The sequence below is a fragment of the Echeneis naucrates genome, chromosome 7 (genome assembly GCF_900963305.1).
Source record: "Echeneis naucrates chromosome 7, fEcheNa1.1, whole genome shotgun sequence".
Classification (NCBI taxonomy): domain Eukaryota; kingdom Metazoa; phylum Chordata; class Actinopteri; order Carangiformes; family Echeneidae; genus Echeneis; species Echeneis naucrates.
Genome location: NC_042517.1, coordinates 8,532,650 through 8,545,603, shown reverse-complemented (window position 1 = coordinate 8,545,603; position 12,954 = coordinate 8,532,650). Strand labels below are relative to the sequence as shown.

The 12,954-nt window shown below is 39.4% G+C and overlaps 1 protein-coding gene across 2 annotated transcripts in view; it reads right to left on the bottom strand.

The window, feature by feature from the left end:
• Nucleotides 1-2,914: 2,914 nt before the first annotated feature.
• mgll (monoglyceride lipase) overlaps nucleotides 2,915-12,954 on the bottom strand; it is a 36,305-nt gene continuing 26,265 nt past the window's right edge. For both annotated transcript variants that reach the window (XM_029506962.1, XM_029506963.1), the window contains exons 5-8: nucleotides 11,379-11,489; nucleotides 10,823-10,912; nucleotides 8,527-8,742; nucleotides 2,915-7,705 (exon numbers count right to left, since the gene is read on the bottom strand). In XM_029506962.1, the coding sequence (XP_029362822.1) occupies nucleotides 7,574-7,705; nucleotides 8,527-8,742; nucleotides 10,823-10,912; nucleotides 11,379-11,489 (549 nt within the window). In that variant the 3' untranslated portion in view covers nucleotides 2,915-7,573. The remainder of the gene's footprint in view (nucleotides 7,706-8,526; nucleotides 8,743-10,822; nucleotides 10,913-11,378; nucleotides 11,490-12,954) is intronic.

Genomic DNA, 12,954 nt, shown 5'->3' with positions numbered 1-12,954 from the left:
ACATCTTAAACTGCTGATGTACAGCCAGATTTCTCTTACATTGTTATCAGGTGATGGCATAAGGATGGACAAGAAAACAGTGTATGTTTTCAGTGGTTTGGGTCGTCTGGCTTGCAAACTTTGTTGCATCCTTTTCTACCTCATCTGTGTAATCCGTCTCCAAAGGCAGGACACCAAATAAAAACAGTAATGACACTGCTCACTCCCTCACTCATTCAGATTAAAATAATTTCAAACAAATTTTCACTGTTCATACCAAGTAGCATTCAATGAAAATTTCTTATAGGGCTAAAAAGAAATAGGAAAGGAGTTGATTGTAAAGGACCGTGGTAAGATTATACTACACTAGTGGACACAGTCATGATATGAGGGGACAATTCATGATATGAGATTAGAAATTTCCTGCCCTAAATCCAAATAAAGACCTGCCTGCTAAATCTTTGCTTCATTCATGCCTCATCTGTGTGTGGATGAACAGCTCTTACATTCATTCGACCCTAATCCTCGTAAATGGCTTCTGTGATGTAATACCACCATCTACTGGCTGAGCTGTGCTTTTTTTTTTAAAACTAACTCAACCAACTGAACTTGAAAAGTTTTTCTCTGAATTCATCTTTGATTCTGCTCACAAAATGTCCAGTTGTCTTCTGTGTCATAAAACTACATCACAGTTTGAAAACTTATTTTTCAGGCAGTACTACTTGGTTATGCTTTTTTATGTTGGGGTGGGAATAAACAAAGCAAGATTAAAGATTAGTTATTTTCTCTCCAATGTACTGTGTTTTTAATTTAGTCTAATTTAGTCTTGTAGGAAGTAAACTGTTTTACCTGCAGTGGAAGGTGAATCATTGACTACTTGACCTGCATCCAGTGATTGATCCTAAAAGTTAATCGTCTCTTATAATAGAAATCATAGAATCAAGGCAGAAAACAAACTAATGGGTCACATGTTGCAAAAAAAGTACTTCCATCTGTTTATCACTAAACCCCCTGAGGCAAATTCCTCGCTCAGTTCTTTCCCTTTCTTGAACAGTGTTTACACGGTCCAGTTCCAGTTCAAACAACAAAGCTAAGTTCAAATATTTATGTTGAATTATTCCAGTCAGACTGTGCAGTTTAACAGTCATATAGTTTATTCTGTTAAAATATGGACATTATCAACATCCTAGTAACAAGCAGTTTGACTTTCAGTGATTCAGAATTTCCATTATTATATTTTGCTGTATATACATTTTTTTATACAATATTCTGTTACATTCAAATTAATTTGTCTAATGCTACTCAAAATATCATACAATGACTACAGTAAGAAAATGAAAGGTGAAGTGAGCGTAAGAAGATTCCAACATCATGATGTGTGATATTTTTTGTACAAAAAGTTTAATATTTAGATTTGAGTTACATGAATGTTTGGGGCACAAATTGTTGAACAGTTACTGCTTGTCGCCTGCTGGTTGGTTATTGGCGTTGGACTATTCAAATTCAGTGTCATCCGGTATTGAGCAAACTGTTCAACAACACATTACAAGGAAGACTGAATGTGAACGGGACGTCTCACTGTGCTGTAATAAATTACATGTTATGTCAATGCATGTTTATGGGTTGTGCTTATGTCATTACTCCATAGTGTAAAGAAAAAGAGATAACTTTTTATGTCATCACACCCTAACCCTCTCATTGACTGGATTGAAAATCCAATTATAACCTGTAAATATAACTAACTAACCTTGTTTATTGACAAATAGTCTCAAATGGCAGAGTAACTGTGGAGTTCAAGTATTGATGAACCATGTAAAAGTTTTTCTCCAGTTTTACCAAATATGCTAGAAAATTGTGGTGTTGTAAAATGTCTGTGCATATTCTCATTCATCCAGGTCATGGTCATATCTGGCAAACAAATGAATCGCAAGCAACTGGACTTAGGTCTGTCAGAGACGTTTCGCCTCTTATCCATTAAATGCCTACTTAAATACTCCACTGTGCTATGAACTGATGAAGGCCCTGGGATAAGAGGCGAAACGTCTTTGACAAACCTAAATCCTAAGTCCAGTTGCTTTTGATTTAATTGTTGGCCAGATATGTGGTATTGCAAAGTTTTTCCATGAAAGGAACCTAAACCGTAGCCTCGACCCTGACAACCGAATGTTTAAGTTATTGTGAAATTATCATTTCACGTGTTGCTTTCATCAATTTTTTGGATTTGTTGTTTCTCTTTGTCTTGAATGTGACTTCAAATACTTCTGGGTTGACTCATAAAGTAAAAACATATTTACCCCTTTTCCAAAGATATGTACAAATAAGGACAAGGAGAAGGAATGCAGCCCTTCAACACATGACAGTAACAGTGATGGATTTCTAAGCCCACATCTGTTTCTTGGTGTTTTCTGTTTGTAAAAACATTGGGGGGAAAAGTTCAAATGGTATAAAGTCATTCTGCCATTGCATCAAACCAAGCAGGGTACATGTTCAGCTTCTAATGTAAAGTATCACATTTCACAGACGTATATTAGACAATTATTTAAAGGAGCTGGGAGGTAATTAGGGATATATCTAAGCCCTAAAATGATTTTTTAACCTAAATATGCTCAGATCCCTGACTGGACAAACAGACGGACAGAATTAATAAAGCAGATATAGAAACATGTGACTAAAGATCTGCTTAGTGCAGGTTGGTATCCAAATGCATGCACAAACATGCTCAGATACACATCTGTCATAATAATAAGGCACAAACAACACAAAACCACATTCAAAAATAATCATATGCATAATATATATTACCATAAAAATCTACAAAACACACACAGAAAAATGATGTTTTTTTTCTAACTGAATTCTTCTTCAAATAAATCCAAGGCCTTCTAAGGCCTCAGAAATAGGCTGCTGATGGGAGAAAACCTGATGCCTGCAACAAATACACTTTGTTCTGAAGTTTAATGAATGAAAAAAGTCTGATTTTAGGTTGTTTTTTTTTTTTTTTGTTTGTCTGTTTTTAAGAAGAAATACTTCAGAATTCCTGAAAAGCTAATTTTGGGAAAGAAGTACAAGATCTTCCCCAAATTTGTATCCACAACACCCTGGTTCTTATAATAACAGATTCAAGATTCTGCAAGAAGTGTTTTTAACACTGAACACATACACAGTAGCAAAATACACAAAATCTTCTCAGAAACATTGCCATTCATTTTGGGGATGACTGATATCACAGGCAACCTTGATCACAAAAGATGCTTTGAATCTCCATGAGGCTGAGTAGCAACAGCAAAAATTACATGTGACTGGTTTATGGTATAAAAAGTGCTTTGTCATGATGTGTAATCAATATATAGTAGACTGTGCTTAAAATTAATTCCTATAAATATTATAGACAAGATAAATAAAAGATCTAGATTTTTGTATTTCCATCAAGTGTTGTTAGCAATGTTATGCTATTATACAGTGTATTACAATTAAGAAAAAGCAGCAAGATTTGAATTCTTTTTCCCTCCAAAACGCAATATAAACCATCTGAACACTTCACTTGTAAGTTGAAGACACCTTTACGCTCTAACAGCCTGAATCGTCTATATTTTATACATTAAAAGGTCCATTTTATTTTTTCATTCATTTATGACATTTCAGAGAAGAATTATTCAATTCTTGCTGTTTACTTGAGCACTGACTTCAGTCATGCAAACTCTGCACTAAACCATTCCAGAGCTCTTTAATCTCTGGCCTGCATCGCATTTAACGGCTCTTTAGAAACAGTCATAAAGTCTAAATGAAGAAAAAACAAAAAACAAAAAAAAACAACGGCCCCACTGACAAACTGCCAGTGCTACTGAACTTAACTTGATTAGAAAAGCCTGATTAGATTCAGCGGTTTCCTGTTCTCGTTATTTTCCTTTCCTTACTAAATATAGACCCTTTGTCCTAAATAAAAAAGATATAACAGTCAAGTGGATTATTAGCTGTTGACAGAGCCCTGCATCTGTACATGGCTATCTCTCAGTGACAGACCTTCATTCTAACCATGCTCGTGGAGGCGTACATGCAAGTAGAAAAAGAATTTGCCATGCACATGGGAGGATTGCACACCTTTAAGGTGAGTGAGTAGAAATGAAGTTCATGAAATAGTGGCCTACTTTTTTCGTGTCATACTTCATATTCTTCTACCACGCTCTAATGAAGATAAGCTATAAATAAACTCATTTACCAGATCAGAAGAGAAAGCACCCTTTGATTAATTGGAAGTGATGTGTTTTCAGTGAAACGACACAAACTCCAGCAGCTCTTGTTATTCCCTGTGAACTGGTGATGTTAATTGTTTGCCCTCTTATCTTGGTGCGCACACAAAAGGGAACTCTTAAAGCAGCAAATGGACAACCAGCTTTGAAAGCACAGCAACGTCTGGTTAACACCCTACCCCACAAGTTTTCACAAGTTGATCTTGCTATGGGGGGAAAAAAGGTTTCTACCATGGTGACCAGCAGCTTTTATCTCGTCTTCCTCCATCTCTTCTCCTCTCACTCCATTTCCATGGCTAACGACAGAGGGAGTGCACTGCTCCGTTGGATACTGTGAGGTTAAATCTATGGTGCTCATGTAGTGCTACAGGGGTGCTATTATGGGTATGAATGGAAATGGGGCTGCGTAGCCTTTGTGTGTCTGCTGCACCTGCTGAAGTCCAATCAGGAGTAGATTGTGTTTGAAGTGCTTGCGATGTAAACCCCTGCAGCTCTGGTTGAGGTGAAGGATCTGACTCCCACTGGGACTGAGCATTATATTACATCTGCACCAATGGCAGTTACTCGACATTTGTTCTGGCCAAAATGTCTCTGAAGCCTGAGAAGAGAAAAAACGGGGATCACAAGCACTTACTGAACTGTTCTTCACTTCTTCTGGCACTTTTATTTTAAAATGTACTCCTAGGCTTTTATTTGTTTGATTTTTTTCTTGTCTGATTTGATAAAAATAAAAATAAGACATATTGCCTTTCAGAGGCCATTCAGTGTAGTAAGAAATCACATGAATCTGAGCTGATTCTGTTGCAGCAGGAGCTAAACAGTTGATTTTTAAGAAGTATGGTCACAATCTCCCCTTCCTGGGTCACACAGCTAAATAATGACCGGAGGTGGTTTTGCAGAAGATAATGATACCACAATGAAGATAACCTTTGGCCTTTTGGATATAAAAAGTCATTACTTCATCTGCTAGACATTTGTCATACTGAGAAACACCTTGACCTTTGACCTAAAAAATTGAATTGAGATCATTCTTCAGTCTAAGTGGATGCTTGCTACAAAAACTGCATTCTGAGATATCACATTAAAAAGAATAAAGCCGATGTCTCTGGCCCCAACTATCTGTTGTGTGGCCACATTCATTCATTCATTCATTCATTCATCTTCTACCACTTATCCATTTCTGGGTCGCGGAGGATGCTGGATTAAATCCCAGCTCACACTGGGCTGCAGTCATCACTACAGTATGTTTGAATCTGTGGTAGAACAAGGGGCCCTGTGATGGACAGATCAAACAGCCCTGATGAGCACATCGACTGAAAAAAAGAAAAGAAAGAAGAAGCAACCAGAAGCAGTGAAACAGGCTGAGAAACACTGATAAAAGACAGACAGAGCAGCAGACATTCATGTCATTCTAGCAGTCTTGTAGTGATCACTGTGGTTACTACACATGAAAAATGGACAAAATAACAAAAAAAACTCAGGCTCGCTGCCAGCCTGCTGCTGTGGTTACACGTGAGTAACGGTCACCGTGGATACTGCACTGCGCCTCCCTTGCCCTCTCTGTATGGGTCCCTTTTGAACTCTGAATGTTAACGGGAAAGAAATCTAAAACGTGTTGTGACACGGTCAGACTGCACACTGGCTCTATTTTCTACCGTGAATACATGATGTCTGAAGTCGACACATAAAATACCACAAATTTATGCTTGTCTGATACTTTTCCATGTTTCACTTTTGGGGTGGAAAAACTCTAAAATTCATACAATTGAAACTTTCCCATGCTTAATGAATAGATCATCTCGGCAGAGTTGAGCTTGATCACTCTGACTGCAGGTGGGGTTTTAAGGTTTACTACACTTTTCCTGTTATGCAAGTTATCAGGAACAAAATATATATCCAGGCTTATAGACACAATTTTAGAGCCATGTGTCCAAGTTTCCCTTAAATCTGAAAAAAAGTGTCCAAATGTAACTATATTAAGACTAATGACTATGCATTTAGATTGTCATTTTACTAAATAAGATGCACCTCAGTGTTCTCAATGACTCTGGCTGCATTGATTGTTTAAGCTTGATTCTTTCTAACATGAAAAATTGTGCTAGATACACTCCAGTGCTGTGGTGTGTGGGTGTAGTTCTCAAAGGTTTTTGCAATCCTTTCTCATCTGAAAACTATTCTGTTGAACATCCTGAAAAAAAAAGGTAAATAAATGGATGACTAGGATATTGTTCTGCGATAAAGGCACAGTAACAGAGCGATGTGGCCCTCCTTTTTTCCTGCTGGGCCACAGTCTGCAGCGTTTGATGAAGTTACAGAGTCACAGAGCATCTGCTAACAGTGAGCAGAGAGGAGAGACCTTTTGGCCTCCTGACCCCTTGTGCTCTCCTAAGTCCCACCTGCAGGGAGAGAGATGAAACAGCTTCACTTGGCCACTGACTAACTGAAAAGAAATAAAATAAATAAAAAGTATCTGAACTAAATTTGAAAACATATCCATCTTTATATCAAGACAAGAGATGATTTACTATATACAGGCCAAGACACTTAAAGTGTACGTTCTCAAATGACAAAAGCTGTCTTTGCCAAGATTGGTATTTTACACAATTTCTAAAATAGGAGGAGGAGGAGGCAGAATAGGGGGAGGAGATGGGCTGAGGTCAGATCATACTGAGAGGGAGAGGACTGAGGAGAGTCTCTGATGACAGCTTCTCCGGAGCTATTCAGGCTGACACATTGATGGAAGCTATTTATCAAGCATTCAATCTGCACAGAACCCGCAGGGCTGTCCTCTAGCTGATCCTGACCTTTGACCTGTCTGTGAAAGGGGCATGGCCCAAAGGGAATGGTCCTTGTGGAGATCAATAATGTATTACACAGCTAATTAAAAACAAATAAAAATAAATTAAAACAAATCCTTCTTTCGTGTGTACATGTAGGAGTACAATGTATCATTATTGCACTTTGAACCCCAGCATACTGTTGGTACTCATCTTGAGCTGCACTTGAGTGAGGTCAAATGGCGACGGCTTGGTAATCAATTTAGCCCCGTGGCTGAAATGAATTCATGAATATAAGTTCTGCAGTATTGACAGTAAGAAGTGGTGCCTGACCCCATCACATAATCTGAATCAGTTGGCTGATTAATAGATACACAGGAGCAGGAGGAGGTTTTTGTACAGTACTGGCCCAGAGGATAAAGTTAGTTAACTTGTAATACTGAGGAAATGTGTCCATGTGGCCCAGTGTATTTCACAGAGTGTAGTAGTACTGTTATGCCTGACACACGACAGGAAAGTGAGCAGACTTCTTGAGATGATGCAATGGAACGGTGGAAGGCTTGTATGAGTCTACGAGCCTTGTGGTTGTGGTGATGTTGTGTCAGGGAGGCGCTCGGTGATCCAAGTGGTCACTTCCTTCAGCACAGACTCGGCCACCTCCGGGAGGTCATTGTGAAGAGCGTGGTAACCTCCCTCGTAGATCTGGAAAGACATTCAGAAGCAATATGAGAGTTACAGGAACAGGATGGTTGAAAGCAGCTTTACAACTTAACATAGGTTACTGCAAATCTGCTTGGTGAATAAATACGAGAGTCCTGGCATTTTTTCGACACTTTGCAGGTCTGGAGTTCTGTCTTGAGTTTAAGTTGACAAAAGTTCACGCAAAGGTAAACTCAGAGGAAACCCCTATGAAAGAAAAACAAACAAACAGATTTTTCTGTGACTAAATAGATATCCTGACTCCTTGTCTTTTTCCTGATTTGGAAATCCCCAGGCAGGTTATTTGATAGTGATAAAGCAGAAGTTGCACCTCATAAACATGACTGACATTCTTTGTCCTGTGATGCTGCAGGAGACAAAAAAGTACATTCATAAAGAAAAGAGGAATCCTTGAACGCTCTCTCTCCTTTCACTTCACCCATGTAATGAACCACAAGATAAAAAAAAGTGTGTGAGTTTCCTTCTTTAGAAAAACACACCCTTGTGTGGAGGAGGAAGAATTCATGACCGTTACCAAAGAACTTCCAGTCTGTCAGTGAATACGCTCCGCTTGTGCAATCTGAAAGGAACACCTCTGAAGCTGGAGTTTCTGTATAAGTTAGCCACAAAAGCCTGGACTCATCTGGCCTCAACATGTAGCAATACCCCAAAAAAACAATATTTAACTTGTCTGTAGCAAGTGCTGTGTCATTTTGTTCCATGCTGTGTGCAATCAATGGAGCTAGAGAATACTTTTCCATATAAACAGAAAAAAAAAAAGAAAAGAAAAAAAACTCATGATGTTAAATTGAATTAGTCCCCACCTTGAATCCCTTGTCTGAGCTTGGAGCATTTTCATACATCATCTTTGAGCCTCTGATGTCACAGAGCTTGTCAGCGTCGCCGTGCAGGAGCAGGAAGGGCCAGCTGATGGATGGAATCTCCCTTTCAATGCGAGCCGCAGCACCCATCAGCTGAATGCCAAACGACACCCGCAGCCCGCCATGGAAGTTCAACTTGTCAGCATCATATGCCTCCACCTGAGAGGGCACAGAGGGACGGAGGAAAAGTGGAAGATGCTTTAGTTTCATGTGTGTTATGTTAAAGGGGCGGATTCAGCTGCATGCCCTTACAATTTTTCCTGCAGCTCTTACAGCGTTTTATTCATCCTCTTAATATGACTGAAATTTGCAGATGTATTTCTTTTGAATTTCTTCACTTCCCCCCTTGCGTAACCATAGAGACAACTGTGCATTTTTTGGCATTTAGAAAGTGGTATTTTAGAAAGTATTTGTATTAATGTCTCTATTTAATGAGCCAAAAATCCAAATATGGAAGAAAAAGAAGTGACTCCTTCAGAGAAAAGAAGGTCATAAAAATAAATAAAAATCCTGGGAAAGCCATGTGAGGTGACGAGTATGAGTAAGTGCGGTCAGTATATGGCTGCAAGACCTTGATGGAATGAGACAAAGGTTAAAAAGATAGTAAATGAACTGCTTATAATAAAACTAACATTCAGACCAGTGTAGGAGGTTACTTTGGACCATGTTATGGATAGACATGGCATTACGTGACATCCAGCAACAGATGCGCACATGTGAAAAAAGTTGTGTTTGTTTCTTTTTTTTTCCTGGTATTTTCTTGTTGGAATTGTTCACTTTTGTTTATTCTTGAGTGCAGAAAAAATGTCAACCCCACGGGACAACAAAGTACATCCGATTTTATCTAATCTCGATGTAACCCTGGGAAAGGAAGACCAGATGAAAAGAAACACATGGTTTCATAGAAGACACATGTTACTCCCTTGACACCAAACTTGAATACTTTCAAGTTCCATATGTGCTCCTACATCCATAAATCACAGCCGACCATCTATCCCTGTTGTATGTAGACACAGCTGACAGCCCACTCCAACAGAAGCAGCCTCTCTCCAAACACACGTGCTCTGAAAAATGACTGTCTGAAGGCTGAGCTGTGACACAACACGACACAGCAGGCTCAGTAACCAGAGGAGTCCGTGACATCCAGAAACACTAACTCACATCACATCCACACTTTCCTCCGTCTTGATTTTTCAGTTTCTTAGATTTTCCTTTTCCTTTCCACATCCTGCCCTGCGGGGATTGTCTGCCCCTGATTTGTTTTATTTGTGTCTAATTGTCCCGAATCTCCTATGAGTGTTTAGTCTCTGTGCTCTTCAGCTTAGTCCAGTTTTTTGTCTTCTGACCTCGATTGGTCCATTTTTCTCAGCAAAGAGCTGGAATTGTGTGAGGCAACAGCGCCGCCACCATTTCACTGTGCTGACCTGATAAATACTGGGTAAAATATCAAAGACTCATTGTTTGCTTGTGAATGGTGATTTGTTGCCACTGTTTTTTCATTGGCTGGATGAAGTCATCCTGGAAATGATATCACTGTGTGAGGACATAAAGTCATCGTTTATACAGCATTTTCATGAGTAGCACCTCACCACCTGAATAAAGCAAGAATCATCACCGAAATGTTTCAGTTCATAAGTGAAACAGCACCTACAAGTACACACTGAATGGCTCTACCTACTGCCCTTATTGTATTCACTTGCTGATTTCTTCACTTCTTCTTATTTGTTGAATTGATTCTATCACTAAGCAATGACACTATTTACACCAACACAAACATCCTGTTCATGGAAAAATGCGTGTTGCACAGCCTGAAGGTCTGTATTTGTCTCCTCCGTAGTTCAACCTGAGGTTAGGCAAGAAACGTGGGTGCACGAACACACAATGAAATACACACTAAACGCACACTAAATGCACCTGTTTATACAATTACAATTGACACAATGCAACCCACATAGGATATTATACACACACACACACAAACTTGGCAAGACAACAAAGCACATGCAGTTTGGAAAGAATTTGGATCGGTTTGTCATCATGGAACGGATCAAAAAAAAAAAAACAAAAACAAAAAAAAAAACAACAACGTTGGGGCATGACCTCACAAACATTCACGCACACCACACAAACAAACTTCCCCCTTGGGACTTTGTAAATTCTATTTTCTGCAACACCCATATCTGATATTCAATCGCAGATGACAATACAGCTCAAACACTCATTAGCAATTGGCTCTCACCTCTGTTTGGTCCCGTGAGACCCACTTAGACTGGATGGAGCCTAGAGTGAGGCTCGGTAGCATGTGGTTCAGGACCTTCGCCAGAAAGACCTGCAGACAACAAAAAACAAATCTCTAAATCCAACTTATGTTTCTCTCCGTCTGGTTAGTGTTAGAAAGAGATACAACCATTTCAAGAGTGTATCATTCACCTATTAGCATGCAGTGTTTCTTTTTCTGTATGTTTATGTCACCTCCTCCCTTCTCATTTCTAATAATAAAAATAACCAGCCTCCTCTCCTCTCATGGAGATTTTGGCAGCCGTTTTTCAGTCTTTGGCCTTGAAAATTGGACACACTCGCATCTTTGACCAAGTAAGAGATGGATAATGCTGGTTAAGTGGTACTTACACCGATTCTTGTCCTTGAAACACACAAAATAACGGGAGCTACTATAATAAGTTTCAGTCATAGGAGACCTGAGGAGAGTAAGATGACTAACTCCTGACAAGCAAAAAGGAGATGAAAAAATTGAAGATGAGGAGAGAGAATGAGTGGGGAAAGTTCTTATGTGGTACCTTGAATGGTGTGGCTGAGTCTGGGTTCATCTGGACCATTGGTGCTATCAGAACCACTCCTGCAAAATCACTGGACCTCTCACATGCTGTGAGGATTGAGATTGCACCGCCCTGAAGGAAAAAACACAGGTGATTCATGAAGTTTGTTCATGAAGTGAAAACTGAATCAAAGTAAACTGACACTACATCTGACTACTGTAATAAACATCTTCAGCTGTTTGAGCACCATGTTGCATGTTAAGGAGACAGTTAAGCAGCTAGATTTTCAGGAAGCTCTAGGTGGGTGTCAACCAGCTTGGCGTGTATTAATAACAAACAAAATGCATGGTTCTAGCTAAGCAGCAGCCACTGAGGCTACAAACTGCACCACATCATGAACACAGAAGAATAAAGTCTCAGTAAAACGCATAGCACCAGAGAAGTTTGTGTGATTAGTGCGCCAGTTAATTTAAACAAATTGATGCAATGCAAATCAATGTGATATGCTGTCAGTTTCAGTTCTTCTGTATAAGGTTTGTGGAAACAACTCAAACCAAGTAGTTATTTTGGATTTATTTTTATTTTATTTTATTTTATTTATTTATTAATCTTTTTTTTTCTGCTCCTTCAAAGGTTAAAGCAGCCAGAATGAAGTACTCTGGTGAACGAGACTGACTGAGAATAAATAATAAACTGATTTAAACAATTCAAAGAAAACATTTTAAAATGTACATGCTAATAAAGGGTTAAAAATAGATAAGTATTTAATTGAGGGGATGGTGATAGGTAGGAGAAATGGGGAGGGGGGTCCCCTCTAACTCGGTTGGCAAAGTAGGTGAGAGGTTCCGATGTGAGGAGCAGTGGGAAAACTACTCAAAGGTCAAGAAGAATGTATAACAATCCATCTTTTGTTTAGACTGGCGCAAGTTTCCACCCTTCTCTTTTGTTGCTGCTGCTGCTCTACACAGAAAAATGCGAAAGTGAACACGCAGCCCTCGCGGCACAATGTGCACTGTGTGGCTGCAGCAAACGGCAGCACAAGGTCACTCTTTGGCTCCCTTGGTGACATTTAGGATTGTGATTTAAATCTTGTGATGTAAGCCCACGATCTGTGGCTGCCCGGGCTCAGATCAATTTGCCACAGTTAACTTCTGTGTTGTTTCTCTTCTCATTCGCAAGTGGCTGTGCAGGTGCATGCAAACACAAATACACAATGATTCTGCATAAGTAAATCCACCCTCCTTCTCTCTCCTTTTCTGGACACTAATTGGCTTCAACTTTGTTTATGTGAGCTTTCTTTGTCACTTGACTGAATATTCATCAGGCTGGGGCCAATGACAGACATGCTTCATGAAAAGAGGCACTAAACAGCGAAAGAAAAAACATTTCCCATCAGAAAATCTCACTTTCTAGAGACACAAAAACACACTGAAACACTCTGGCTCACATGCTTATGCCCACGCAAACAGACACAGTCAGAAAGGGAGGCTTTCTACCATTATTCCAACATAACACACTCCAAGAGAAGCTCACATTGGAATATCCATGTGTGAACACCATGATACATGCAATCAGAGAAATGCTGCTCAGTCTCAGG